The sequence below is a fragment of the Hyaena hyaena genome, unplaced genomic scaffold, assembly GCF_003009895.1.
Source record: "Hyaena hyaena isolate Hyena2069 unplaced genomic scaffold, ASM300989v1 scaffold_105, whole genome shotgun sequence".
NCBI classification, from domain to species: domain Eukaryota; kingdom Metazoa; phylum Chordata; class Mammalia; order Carnivora; family Hyaenidae; genus Hyaena; species Hyaena hyaena.
Window position 1 is genome coordinate 536,911 of NW_024080737.1, and position 15,024 is coordinate 551,934.

The following is a 15,024-nucleotide window of genomic DNA, read 5'->3' on the forward strand; positions in this document are numbered from 1 at the left end:
CCTCCCCTATTCACACTTTGTCTCTCTTTCTCTCAAAAATAATCATTAAAAAAAATTTTAAGGGGCACCTGGGTGACTCAGTTGGTTAAGTGTCCTACTTCGGTGCAGGTCATGATCTTGTGCCTTATGGGTCCAAGCCCCGCTTCCAGCTCTGTGTTGACAACTCAGAGCCTGGAGCCTAATTCAGATTCTGTGTCTCACTCTCACTCTCTGCCCCTGCCCCATCGGTTTCTCCCTCTCTCTCGCTCAAAAATAAATAAACATTTAAAAAAAGAAATACAAGTTTTTTAACAGAGAATTAAGAAGCTCAATATGCTGATATAGAATGATAAAATACATCGATAAAAAAAACGCAAAATCATGTGGCTGGTGCACTACCATTTTATTTTTAAAAGGAGGAAAAAAGCATCCGTGTGTATTTGTACGTACAGTTCCCCCCTTATCCACACAAGATATGTTCCAAGACCCCCAGTGGATGCCTAAAATGGTGGATAGCACCGAGCTTTATACAAACTATGTTTTTTCCCTATATGTACCTATGATCGAGCTCAATTTGTAAATTTGGCACAGTAGGCGATTAACAGCAACCACTAAAGTATACCAATTATGACAGTATACTGCAAGGAAAGTTGCGCACGTAATAAACGTGGTCTTTCTCTCTCAAAACAGCCTCTGCTGTACTCACCCTTCTTGTGATGATGTGAGATGACAAAACACGCACGAAACGAGAGGAAGCGAGGTGAGTGACGCAGGCAGCGTGACGTAGCGTTAGCTGCTGCTGACCCTCTGACACTTCCTCAGGAGGATTCTTTGCTTCCAGTTACTGAAACTGCGGAAAGCAAAACCGCAGGCAAGGCGGGGACTACTGTATATATTATATACGTAATTTCACATATGTGTTGTTCTGAAAACATACGCAAGAAATGAATAATACTGTTGGCCTGTTAGAGACATAACTGGACGACTGAGGGACAGAGGTAAGAGAGAATGTTCACTAACCGCCCTTGTAGGTTTTTTAACTTGTTAAGCATAAGAATGTATACTCTACTCAGCTATTCTTTTCCAACAGATAAAAAGCAACACAGCGATAAGACTTTTGTAGACAGATGTATACTTTTTTATTTACTTCACCCAATTTGAGATGAGAAATTTAAGAATGTGTTGAGAACGGGTCCTGACTTGAGTTTTTGCTTTTGACTGAAACTTGGACACTAAATAATAGATTTCACGTTTCTCTCTTTTGATGAGTGAAAAAAGAAGTTTGTATACAGTTTGTGCTCACTCTCCTCTAAGACTGTATTTTAATGACTCACCCAGTAAACAGGAAAATACTTCCAACTCACGACTCATTTAAAACAAAACAAAATGCTCTGGTTCAGATGAAAACATTTGTATACAAGCTTCTTTTTGTTTTTTTCCTGTTTCAGTTTGAGAAGAAAAGATTCCTCTGACAATCACATTCAGACACTGCTCAGGAAAATAAAACCATAATCACATTACAGGGATTTCTCTATGAGGGAAAGTAATGGGGGGGGGGGCGCCAGAGAGGGAAGACTTTCTAGCCTTTGCTCCATAAACATACTGCCAGCATAAGATAGGTTTAGCTGCTCAGGAGTGGGAGAGTCTGATTTCCACTGGCCCATGGAGTCTGGCTGCAACCAGTAAGTGATGTTTTATGAGAAGAAAGAAAACCAATCAAAAAACTTCCCCAGCCTTGTTATAGACATTCAGAGGAGTTTAAGGAAAACTGCTTTTAAAAATTACTAAATGTGAGAGGTGCCTAGGTGGTTCAGTCAGGTAAGTGTCTGAGTCTTGATCTCAGCTCAGGTCTTGATCTCAGGGTTATGAGTTCAAGACCATGTCTTGAAAAAAAAAAACAAAAACTAAATGTGGAAAAACAATTACTAAGTGTAAATTTTGGTGAGAGATAAAAAGCTAGTAAGAAAAAATACAAATCAAAACTACAGTGAGGTATCACCTCACACCTGTCGGCTAAACTCAAAAACATAAGAAACAACAAATATTGGTGAGAATTTGAAGAAAAAGGAATCCTTGTGCACTGTTGGTAGGAATGCAAACTGGCACAGCCACTGTGGAAAACAGATGGAGGGTCCTCAAAAAATTACAAAGAGAACTACCATATGATCCAGTAATTCCACTACTGGGTATTTACCCAAAGAATATGAAAACACTATTTCAAAAAAGATATATGCACCCCTATGTTTACTGCAGCATTATTTATAACAGCCAAGATATGGAAGCAAGCCAAGTGTCCATCAAGATGAATGGTTAAAGAAGAGGTGCTGTATATAGAGAATAGAATAACATTCAGCCATAAAAAAGAATAAAATCTTGTCATTTGCACCAACATGGATGGATCTAAAGGGTAAAATGCTAAGTGAAAAAAGTCAAAGAAACACAAATACTGTATGATTTCACTCATGTAGAATTTAAGAAACGAATCAAATGAACAAAGAAAAAAGACAAACTAAAAAACAGTCTCTGAAGTATAGAGAACTGGCAGTTACCAGAGGGGAGGTGGGATGGGGGTGTGTGTGTGTGTGTGTGTGTGTGTGTGTGAAATAAGTGAAGGGGATTAAGAGTTACACTTACCATGATGAACACTGAGTAATGTATTGACTTGCTGAAGCACTACATTATACACCTGAAACTAATATAACTCTATACATTAATTATACTGGAATTCTGTTTAAAAGAAAGAAAGAAAATTGCTTTTCTTTCCTTTAAAATTACTTCCCAGTCTCCTACTTCTACCACTTAGGAGTCAGGAGGTGACTACTTATTTATTTCTTTATTCTTCAAACCCAAGTATTCTTTTTATTTTTTACCTTAATTTTATTTATTAAATTTAAGCTTCAAAATTCACAAGGCACAAAAGGGTATAAAATGAATAGTTGACTCTGTCTCCCAGCAACCAACATTATTAATTTCTTGTATGTTCTTTCAGATACATTCTATATGCAAACAAGGAAATCTTATCTACTCTTTTACACAAATGGCTATATGGAACCATGTCTTTAAATTGAAATAAAACTCAAAGCATCTTTATATAATCCTAACTCCTCATATGAACACATTACGCCTGTCTGTAAAGAGATCTCTTTTAAAAAGACAAATTTCTTTTCAATATCTCCCATTTTCAAAGTTAAGAAAGAGTTATTTGGAAGGAAAAAAAAAAGTGGGTGAGATCTAAAAAACTAAATTGCATACAATTACATGACAAATCAACTCACTGAATTTCTGGTCCAGGATTCTGATCCCTGAAAAAATTGTATAGATCTTCAAAGTTCCCACCAAGGGTAGTTTTGCAGAGGTATCATTAACACTCCATGGAAACCTGTTCCACGGTGCCCCTTCAATGAAACTGAAGAGGGAGCGAAGAGGGAAGTAGGAAGCTAAATTTGAATGTTTGGTTCTTGTGGATTAGCAACAAGGAAGTGAAGGCAGATGAAAAGAAACCAGGATTGCCTCAGATCAGTTAATCAGTAACTCACATATGCTAGCACTGGATCCTTCTGCCTTTCGGCGGGAATTGATAATTCATGGGCACCTGAATGTCTGGACAAGTGTATAAGTCCCTTGGTAAGTTCTGAAGAACCAGCCACAGAGAAAAGAGGCTGCTAGTAGGGTAAACCACAGATACTGAAGAAGAAGGAAACCCAGAGAACCTGCCAGGGTCTGATTTTCAAAGTGGAGTCCAGCATCCATTTTCTGAAACCCTCAAACTTCCCTTCCCTTGTGAGAGTCAGACATAGGGAATAAAGAAGGGCCAGGGGAGAGGTGTGCTTTTAAAGAACACTAGACCAGATGTCTGCTGGCAATGTCAACATTCAAGTCCTAGCTTAGTTGTGTTAAGTGTAGACATTCCCAAGCTTCAGTTTCTGCGTGGGTAAACCAGCCCAGCAGAGTCCAGTTTCAATTTCTCAACAGCAAAGCAGAGCTGTTTTAGAAGCACCACAACTCCAGCTTCAGTTTAGACATTTTCAGCAACCGGACCACCTGGGTGGCTCAGTTGGCTGAAGAGCCAACTCTTGATTGCAGTTCAGGTCATCATCTCTCAGTTTGTGAGACTGAGCCCCAGGTCAGGCTCTGCACTGACAGCCTGGAGTCTTCTTGGGATTCTCTCTCTCCCTCCCCCACTTGCACATACCCACTCTCCCTCTCTGTCTCTCTCTTTCTCTCTCTCAAAATAAATAATCTTTAAAAGAAAAAAAAAGAAATTTTAGCAACTATCCAAGATAATTCTGATCTCCAATTTGAAAAGCATTACAGGAAGACACCTGGTCCATTCCAGCAATAAGTCTCTCAATACTATTTCAAGAAAATAAGTGGGCAAAGGTTACATAAGATAAAACTAACATTTAAGTCTTAGGATGCCAGAAAACACATTGAAATCATGAGGGATCCTCTGAGACCCACCGCAATTTGACAACAATCCAGAAGTGATAAATAAGTGGGCCGCTTTGATGTGGAAAAGCCTCGGCAGAAGAGAAGCTAAACACCACTCACTTCTAAACAAATAGCCAACACAGTTTATAAACAAAGTCTTGACTGTTTTTTTGGAGCCAGGGCTGAATTTATAACCTCCTAAACCTCCTAAACTCCACACAGGGAATGCAGCTTCTCCACTCACCAAAGAGCTGATCAGAAACGTTTCTACCTGTCTGTACTTTGGAGAGAATAGTGGGTTTGAAAAGAAAACCAACTCAGTATTTTTCATAAACTTAGCCTTTGTTTCCCGAGTGGGAACATGATCTGATAAAACACATAGGCTGAAAGACCTAGGCTCAAATTCCAAGTCTTTGCTGGCTTAGATCTCGGGCAAGAAATGAACCTCTCTGAGCCTCATCAGGGGCATGAGAGAATTCCTGCCTCTTGATTATTGTGGGCTTTAAAGAGACACACAGGAAACGTCACGACATGTGGTCAGAACACATTAGTGTTCATTTTCTCCTTTTCTTGCAGAACTCCTTAAAATTTTTCCTAATAACCAGAAAAACTGTTCCCCATTACATTAAATCAAATGATGACAGAATTCCTGAGACCAAAATAGATACTAATTGAAAAGCTCTTTTGCATCTATGCAAACCATGTGTTCTTATGATACACACATGTGTATAACCAAATATATAATCCAAAGGTGCTCACTGTCAATTCCACTCAGTGAAATTAGATTAAATCATAGGACACTGCTGTTGATTATTTTATGTCTGCAACTATAGTGACTTCACTTCTAGAGCAAAGATTTCATATGTGCCTGCCCTTCATTTCCTGGAAATAGCAGGATCATTAAAAATCAGAAACTGGGCATTTTCATCCCAATTCTGCCATTTATTAGCCATATGACTTTAAGAAAATCACTTAGCAACCTTGGACCCTGGTTTCCTGACTAATATAATGAACATGGTAGATTCCTCTTTTTCTGCTCTGGAATTTTATGACTATAACAAGGCACAGGTGCTTAGCTTAGTGCATCCAAAATGCAGATTTGGTTAGAATGTTTTTAACTTTGCTATAGAAGTTCTCCCGGTTGTCCCCCCTGCACCCACCCTGTCCTCTTCTCCTTTGAAGCACAGAAAACAGAGGTCCTGATGATAATAACACAAAGCTGTGTAAACTTTTTCATGGGCTTTTAAAATGCACTTCTAATTTGCTACACCGTACCATAGCAGTACTGGATTTCTCCTTAAACAAAAATGGTCACGGGTGTCAAAGAGATGTGAGTGAGTGTCCACTGAACTGTGTCTAAATGATTTTCCTTGTGAGCAAAGCCAGAATGGAATAAGCCCCTACTAGTGAGAAGAGAAAACATGCTTCCCAGGCTGAGGAGGCATTGTTCAAAGTAATGAGTTCTGCACCACTTGGTCCACACTTCACAGCGGAGTCTGATTTTCGTAGACAAAGAGCAATAACCAAATGGGGATGCTCTTCAGCAAGATTCTCTGAACTGAATATTGTTATTAAACTCACAGAGTGGTGGGAAAAAAAAAGTAGACAACAGTCTCCCTAACCTTCTACATTCTCCGAAAGAGGAAGGGTTTGTCAACCTGGGTCAGTATTATGCCAGGGGCTTGTCATAGCTATAATGGATTTTGAGTCTAAACTCACTAAAAATGCCTACAATTATTCCAGCTCAAAAGTCTAAGTGTTTAAATGCTCTACTGTTTCCTTTTATCCTTCTATCATAATTTTACATCTTTTTTTTTCCCAGAGAAATAATAGTTATGATCCTTGAAGCGTGCAGACCAACACTATTCTTAGAAGGGAGCTGCAGGAGGTTTATTATGTCATGAAACATGGAGCCAGAACAAAGGACTACTGAATCACTCACCTTATCTTCATCTAAGAAACCTGAGAATTACAGGGCTTCTCTGTTCCTCCCAAACTCAGCACTGCACTTGTGAAGACAGTAAGTTTTAGGGCCCAATCTATACTACAAAAATGTAAAAAAAAAAAAAAAAAAAAAAAAAAAAAAAAAAAAAAAAACACACGATGCTTCTCACAATATATTTATCTAAAATACTTAGAAACAACGTTCAGATATACTTTAAATCAAAGTTTAAGCATTTGTTTCTGAATCCANCACTCACCTTATCTTCATCTAAGAAACCTGAGAATTACAGGGCTTCTCTGTTCCTCCCAAACTCAGCACTGCACTTGTGAAGACAGTAAGTTTTAAAAAAAAAAAAAAAAAAAAAAAAAAAAAAAAAAAAAAAAAAAAAAAAAAAAAAAAAAGAAACAGATGCACACGATGCTTCTCACAATATATTTATCTAAAATACTTAGAAACAACGTTCAGATATACTTTAAATCAAAGTTTAAGCATTTGTTTCTGAATCCAGACATATGATTGCTCAGCGCTAAATCAACTGTTCTCCCTAAGAATACTATAAGTATTTACTCTGAAAACCTGAAATAGCATCCGAATTATTTCAGAACTCAACTCTGAGTTTATTGAAGGCAGGAATCTGAATTGATTTATATGCCTTACATTATAGTGTTCAATAAATATCTGCTGACTCAATGAATAAATTAATTAGAAAATATTTAACTAAGACTTTCCCCAGTATATTACATTAGGGCACTTTAACATAAAGCACCAATATTTTATTTTTATAATTCTTTCCTTATAATTATTTAGAAGACTGATTCTAAAAATAAGTTTAATTGATATTGATGACGTAAGAAAATGTATCAAACAGAAGCAGTAACTTTAACAGCTTTTATGCAGAATCTGGTGCAGCAATAAATCCTGGCTCAGCCCACCAACCTTCCCTCCCTTTGTCTCCTTCCCAATGCCTGTCCCCAGCCTTCCCCAAGCACTTGCAATCTCATTATCCCATGATCTGCTAAACTGCAGTTTACCTCCTGGTACAAGCAGGAACACATGTCACTGAGAATTAGGGAATTGGAGCCAGTTACGAACCACCAAAGAGGGTCACCAAAGTATCTGAACCTGAACATTAAGAGTTTTTCTATTTTTTTAACTATGAGGAAGGGGGGGAAACCTTAATTGGACAGTTTTTACCATTTGAGGTAGATGGATTGCGTAACGTCTAGGCATTTATAATGAATGGGATGGGAGAGATAACTTTAACAGCATGTTATTTGCTAATCATCTGGAAAGTAATACTATGTTGACTTCATTTGCTGATGGTGGAAGGATATTGTCGGAAAACTTCTACCACTAATAAACATTTGCTATTCTTGAAGGCAAGTTGTTTAAAAGTAGGATACAGCAAGACCATACCCGTAGGACTTCGTCTAAAGTATTTTTATGCCACACTTTATTCAAAAAGACTTATTCCATTTTAAATTTTTATCAGTTATTTTGCTTTAACCAATGTTTATTTAATACCAAGTAGGCATATTAATGCTGCTGCTAAGTATTGATGCAGCCCAGAAAAATGAGCAACAAGATGCAGGTCCTCAAGATGTGTACCCTTGCCAAATGCTAACCTGTGTGTAAACAAATGGGATTTCTTAAAAGGAGAGGAGCTGTCGAGACTCACAGTTTCATGAAAAGGAAAATGACATTCTTAACGGAAGCCTAGAGAAATCTGACTGGTTCCCATCAAGGCTTCTTGAAACATTCCCTGCAGAAGATTAACCCCAGAAGTGACCAAAACTGACGGGCAACTGGAAAAACAATCATCCCTTCTGGGAAAGCTTTTGTATCTTTTCAATGGCATTTTGGAGCTCATCTCCTTCTCATAACATGCCGTAAGGACACAGGTGCTGGGGTTTGCACGCACCGCACCAGCCACCTGGGCAGAGGCCCAAGACTGTAACCTTACTGCTCAAGAGCAAGCGTCTGATTGAAATTTTTTAGTGCCTCACCACCAAGGAAATATATTTTATTTAGTGGGGGGAATATCTCAGTTACTGCCCCAATGATCAAAATGGTAATACGAAACGGCGGGGAGGTGGGGGGACAGTCTTCTATTTCAGTTTATTTGGTTATTGTTTTAATGCTGGACTGCTAGCGTAAAAATGAGATCATAAACTCATTCCGAGTTACAAACAAAGAAAAGGAAGAGGAGAGAAGGGGCCGCAGACGCTCAACAGGGGACTGGGCTCAGGGGCGAGCCTGGTGGCATCTCGGGCTGGCGGTGCCGTCGCCATGGGAACCCCGCGCAGGCGCAGAGGGCGACGCCGCGCGAAGAGGACTTGCCTCCACCTCCCCGCGCGGCGTCGCTCCGCTGCCCTCGTTTATTCCAAGAAAGGGTAATGGAGTAAATCCTCCTCGCGCTGAGTGTACCCGGTCTTCTACGAAAGGGTCCTGAACGGGGTCACCGAGCGCAGGAAGAGCCGTGAGACAGCTCCCATAATGGACAGCGTACTCTTTCTGGGAAACGCAGACCTGCTTTCTCCGCGGTGTCGGGAGATCAGAGAAGGGTTCTGGGGACCCCGCGTGTGGGTGAAGCATCCTGCAGCAAAGCTTCGCCCTCCAACGGACGAAACCCCATCCACCACCACAGGCGACTCGAGAATTAAATTCTGGCGCGGGCACACGCACACCCACGTCGTCTGAATTACGCGCGCGCGCGCGCACACACACATACACACACACACACAGCCCCCTCTAAGACTAGCCGTGGTCCAGTTCTCTGCGCTGGGGGTTTGGGGGATCCCCACGCACAATACTCACAGTCCTAAAGAGCGCGTCCCGGCCGGGACTGGGGAGAGGAATTTGAGCCACCTGCTCATTTGCACACCTGGTCTGGTATACCAGTCCTCTTTCTCTTTCTGACTAGCTACCCTCAAAGCACTGACCTGCTCAACTTTTGAGTGTTCGGCAGTTGAAGGATTCCTGGGAGTCCTTGGCACAGGAGCAACCTCCAAAGTGCTTGGGTGATGAATTGTGAGCCCCTGTGACTTTAACTCCAAATCCCCGTCGAGGGACAGAAAAGCCCCCCAGAAGCGCACTTCTGCCCACCAGCCAACAGAAACCTCCGAGACGCGCAGGGGAGAGCGGGGCGCCGCCGCCACAACCTGCTTTCTCATTCAAATCCTTACGCTTACCCTGGAGCCCCCCCTCCCCCCCCATCCCAGCTCCGCAGCTCCCGAGGAAATCAGGAACTGGAGCTGGAGAGAGTGGACTGGAGCTCCCACCGCCTCCAAGGGCTCCAGCCGGCCGGGGGTTAGGGGTAGAGGTCTGGACCTGGACCCCCGGGCGCATGCGCCCTTACGGGGCTCTCTGGGGGCAAGAGCCAGAAGCACTGGGAATAAAGTCTTCTTTTTTTACCCGTAAGTTTCAAAATTTCCCAAGCCCAGGGACACCTCCTTGATACTTAGTTTGGAGCTGTATTCCTAAGAGCTTCGGTGGTTGTAAGATAAAGGAGTTTGGGGAAACGAAGTTGGAAGTGAGGAAAACAGAGTGGGAACCATTTGCAGCTTGCACCAAAGTAAAAAAGTCCCAGGACCACACCTTAAAGAAATTCTAAACCACCCATTTTATGTCAGCTTCTCTCATTCTAAGAAAATAGCATTTATTATGCTGTTATAACCAAGAAATCTACCTTGAGTAAAGTGCAACTAAGACGGAGGGAGTATAGGTTACACTCTGCATTTACTCCCCCTGCCAACTGTCTCGTCTTCAGATGTTTCTCCTAAACGTTAACGGGACAATTATTCAATCGGGTCAATTTAGTGGCTGGCCAACTCCAGGGCCAACCATCAGTGAGTTTAGAGCATGGCCAGGGCAGAGGAAAGCTTGCACACAGTAGGTACTCAAATCGTGATGCAAATGATGAAATCTACTGAGCGCAAAGACACGGTGATTGATCCGGTTGGTGTGGCTCCTGGAACGCTGGCTATTGCTAGCCTCGGCAGGCACGGAGTGATCCGGTCTCTGGATTCCAGGATTTGCATTTATCAGCCTTCATTCAACCTGCCCTATTGTTAGTTCAAAGCCTGGCTGGGAGGGACTTCGAGACTCTGCTCCTCACCTTCAGTTTAAAATTCTCCACCAATAAGAAGGTCCTAGAAAAGCTGGCAGCATAGGGTTGGCAGGGATTTTCTGGGCTTAGTGACAACGTAAACTAAAGTCATTTTCTTTTTCATGCGTGAATTTGCTCAGGAAGTTACAAATGAGTGCTCGAGCTTGGAGAGCAGGGCCAGGCTGTCCGTCCGCTTTGACGGACAGTTAGCGTGGGGGGTGGTAGCACCATGACCTCTCAGCGCATGATCTAGGGTTTCACCTTTTCATCCCACTTAGCCGATACCATAGAAACAACCCATTTGTATTATTCAATTCAACAGAGGCAATTACAATGTTACAGCAAAGCACCATGGGCATGAAGAAACTTTATCCTGAATGCAATCTTGGACTCAAAAAAAAAAAAAAGGAAAAAGCCACTAGAATAATCACTCGAATTTCTTCATGTCAGGGTACCAGGAAAAATGCAATTTGGATAAACATATACAAGGTCTTTTGGCTCCAAAGAAAGAAACCTCCCAATTTTTTTAATATGTCTATATAAAAACCCTCAATTTATAAGAAATTAAACAGGTAGCTCTTGTGCCCCCAAACTGCTTCTTGTTTTGCATGCAAACATGTGCTATTTAGAGATTTGTTTTGCTGGTAATCTCCATGGTGAACAGGAAGTCCAGAATGAAAGAATGAGAGACACACATACACACACACGTGCACACACACCAAGACAACCCTTCACACAACCATGAAAGTTATCCACTCCAAACTTCCTGTGTTTGTCTTTCTCGTAGCTGAAAACCCACAGATGCACGCATTAAATTAAGCTGAGACACAAAGTTCAAAACACAAGCACCTGTTTGATTATGTAGTCTTTATTTTGAACATTTTAATCAATGTCCGTAATTTCATGAACTTAAAAACTTTTTAACTGTGCAATATTTCAAACCTACTAAAATCAAGGCAAATACCCATATAATACTCCCGCTCCTTTACACCTTCTTTTTTAAATAAAGCACTACAGATACAGCTAAAACCCATCTCCTGGCCCTCCTCCCTCCCATTGTGTGAATCATACTTACTCAGGGTCTTAAGTGTTTAGGACATATGGGTATATCCATAAATCTTTTAATGTAGCTTTTCCCTCTGAGTCTTTTTTTTTTTAATACCTTTAATCAGAAAAATCACTAACTAAAACCAAGAAAATATTGTTACATCGCTAAGTGTTTAGAAGTCAGGCAGAACTATTTTTCCCTGCTGGTGATAGAGGATATGATAACAAAGGGATTAGACAGTGGGTAGTAAACAGCCTCTCTAGGTTACACAAACCCTTCCATGGTTACAGAATAGTCAACAGAAAAACAAAACAAATAATACCCCCTTCCTTCACTGGGTACAAAAGAATTGGGGAAAAAATGGGATCTAGATTAACACTTCTTTGGGCAGGTGAAACAAAAGTCCTATCGAAGTAATACCTTTTTTGAAAGGTCTCTTGGTCACCTAAACAATAATCTTTTAGTAAGGATTTACCCTTTTCCAAATATAAGGTCTCCTGCTGATAGCTCAATTCAAGACTGAAATCAGTCCTGCTGAAAAGTCCGGGGTTGAATCTTCCTTGCTTCCTCATACTCAGGAACCTCCATCTGTGCAGCCAGTTACCCAGTTATGCCAAGCCGTTTACAGCAGTCCTTTGACTTAACCTCCTCTGTGCAGTAAAAGGGCTATGAAAGCACCGATTTTTCTTAAATGCCATTTAGTGGTGAAAGACATCCTTCCCCACCCCCACTCTCCTCTGGCTTCCAGAGCGATGACTCTCATTAATTATACTGGCACAGCACTGTCTGGCCTCCCTTCTAAATAGCTGCCAGATTTCTACATATCACCTCTGGGTTGATACAGAATGTGCACTGACAACAGGATCACAGAAAATCCTGTAAAAGGTGCCTGATAGCTGGTAAGATGATTGATGTGCTTTGAGGTGGGCCTGCTGTGCTGCGCATCATAAAGGGTTTCTTAGAAAACTGCACTAGGAATCTCTGTGTTGGAAGGAGATTTCTCTAGCTGTACAAAAAGGGGTGGCTTTCAGTTGCAAACATAGGCATATTTAAGATACTCAAATTTAATCAGCAATAATTTGCAAGTTATATCCATAAGGCAAGAATGTGAAAGATAAATATTATCCCTATTTTATTTTTTTTTTACATATTTTTATTTTTTTATTTATTTCTAGGAGAGAGAGAGAGACAGCGTGAGCAGGGGAGGGTCAGAGAGAGAGGGAGTCACAGACTGAAACAGGCTCCAGGCTCAGAGCTGGCAGACAGCACAGAGCCCGAAGCGGGGCTCGAACCCACGAACCGCGAGATCATGACCCAAGCGAAAGTCGGACGCTTAACCGACTAAGCCACCCAGGCGCCCCTATTATCCCTATTTTAATCAATGCATCAAAAAGTCACAAATATAACCAAAGAGCTTAACAATTTTTTTTTAATTTTTTTAAATGTCTTATTTATTTCTGAGAGAGACAGCATGGGCAAAGGAGGGTTAGAGACAGGGAGATATAGAATCTGAAACAGGCTCCAGGCTCTGAGCTGGCAGTCAGAGCCTGACGCAGGGCTCGAACCCATGAACCTTGAGATCATGACCTGAGCTGAAGTCAGACACTTAACCAACTGAGCCACCCAGGCACCCCAAGCTTAACAATTAAGGAGGAGTTATATCTCTCCTCACACATTTCTTGAGTACTTGCCATGTACCAGGCACTGCTCTAGATGGTAACTCTTAGCTGGAATTCAGACAGTACTCCTTAAAGTACAGACCAGTAGCTCTTCTAATGGCCCTACTTTTAAATACAAATAACAAAACCACAACTCAAACTAGCTTGAATAAAATAGCCAGTGTACTGAGTCCCACCTTACAAAAGAGGCAAGGATAAAGGCTTCAAGAATGACTGGATCCAGAAATTCAGATCATCATTTCTTTCTCACATTCTCACTTTTGATCCTTCTCTTTCTCTCCCGGCATTTCTCAATGTTTATTTATTTTTCAGAGACAGAGAGACAGAGTGTGGGCAGGGGAGGAACAGAAAGGGAGACACGGAATCCAAAGCAGGCTCCAAGCTCTGAGCTGTCAGCACACAGACCCACGCAGGGCTCAAACCCATGAACTGTGAGATCATGACCTGAGCTGATGTCAGACGCTTAACCGACTGAGCCACCCAGGCACCCCTCAATGTTTTAACCTTATTCTTTCCTATTACATATGCATATGGGCTGTCTTAATAGGCCAGCGGGTACGGAAAGTATTACCAGAAACAGCTTCTATTCTCAATCATTTCAGCTAGTGATCCCAGGGGAAAGAGAGGCTTTTTTTTTTTTTTTTGCTTTTACTATCTGTAAATAAGTTTGTAGGAAAGGCAGGCGCCTGGATGGCTCAGTCAGTTGAGTGTCTGACTCCTGATTTCAGCTCAGGTCACGATCTCATGAATCGTGGGATGGACTCTAGGCTGTCAGCACAGGATACTCCCTCTCCCTTTCTCTCTGCCCCTCCCCACCACATACACTCTCTATCAAAAAAAAAAAAAAATCAAAACAAAAAAAGATTGTAGGAAAGGATCCTAATTGACCTGGTTCAGGTCATGTGTCCATCCATAGGTCAATTAATGTGGTCAACAACAAGTAGAGTGTATATATAGCCAGTCTCTGATTATATACCCACCCCTACAGCCAAGAGGTGGGGTACTTTCAGTAGCAGCCCCACCAGAACTATATGGAGTACGGGAGGATTTGTGCCCAATAGGAAGGGAGCTGTTCTTCCCAAATGAGGGTAGGAATGAATTCTGGCAGATAAAAAGAGCAAGGGTCCCCTCCTGCGCCACCTCTTGAATCTGCCACCAAAGGAAGTCGTAAACACCTTTTATAGATTCATATGTGTATGACAGACATAAAAAAAATGAGAAAAGAAACTTCCTGTGTCCACTAAGAAGAACTGGGGGTGGGGGGCAGTATAAAGGTCACCAATCTTTCCCTCCCCAGATAGAGAAGCATATATCCCCACATGAAGCATATATCCCCGTTTGCTAAGCTGAAAAATGGAGAAAGGAATACAAATAAGCAAGATGGCTGATCTTGAGAAGAGTTGTCTTGTATTTGTGCTTCTTATTTTTTATCATAGAAATCTTCATACCTACACAAAAGTAGAATAGTACAATGAAGCCCTACATATTGGTCACCAAGTTTCAACAATTATTAATATTTTGAAAATCTAGGGGGCCCATGTCGGGCTCTGTGCTGACAGCCAGTTCAGAGCCTGAAGCCTGTTTCAGATTCTGTATCTCCCTCTCTCTCTGACCCTCCCCTGCTCACACTGTCTGTCTGTCTGTCTCTCTCTCTCTCTCAGAAATAAATAAAACATTAAAAAAAAATTAAAGAAGGGGCGCCTGGGTGGCTTAGTCGGTTAAGCGTCCGACTTTCGCTTAGGTCATGATCTCGCGGTTCGTGGGTTCGAGCCCCGCGTCGGGCTCTGTGCTGACTGCCAGCTCAGAGCCTGGAGCCTGTTTCAGTCTGTGACTC

The 15,024-nt window shown here is 41.6% G+C and overlaps 2 protein-coding genes and 1 long non-coding RNA gene across 3 annotated transcripts in view; 1 reads left to right on the forward strand and 2 right to left on the reverse strand.

Annotated features, from left to right (window-relative positions):
• Positions 1-9,507, reverse strand: part of PLCH1 (phospholipase C eta 1) — a 206,143-nt gene extending 196,636 nt beyond the window's left edge. The window contains exon 1 of the mRNA XM_039236058.1: positions 9,298-9,507. The gene's annotated coding sequence lies outside the window, so the exon portion shown is untranslated. The remainder of the gene's footprint in view (positions 1-9,297) is intronic.
• Positions 805-6,452, forward strand: LOC120234272. The gene is made up of 2 exons (XR_005529040.1): positions 805-977; positions 6,233-6,452. It is a non-coding gene; the product is annotated as an uncharacterized LOC120234272 (long non-coding RNA).
• Positions 9,508-11,336: 1,829 nt separating the features above from the next.
• Positions 11,337-15,024, reverse strand: part of CUNH3orf33 (chromosome unknown C3orf33 homolog) — a 28,190-nt gene continuing 24,502 nt past the window's right edge. Inside the window, exon 5 of the mRNA XM_039236067.1 lies at positions 11,337-12,177. Coding sequence (XP_039091998.1) covers positions 12,112-12,177 — 66 coding nt within the window. The 3' untranslated portion in view covers positions 11,337-12,111. The remainder of the gene's footprint in view (positions 12,178-15,024) is intronic.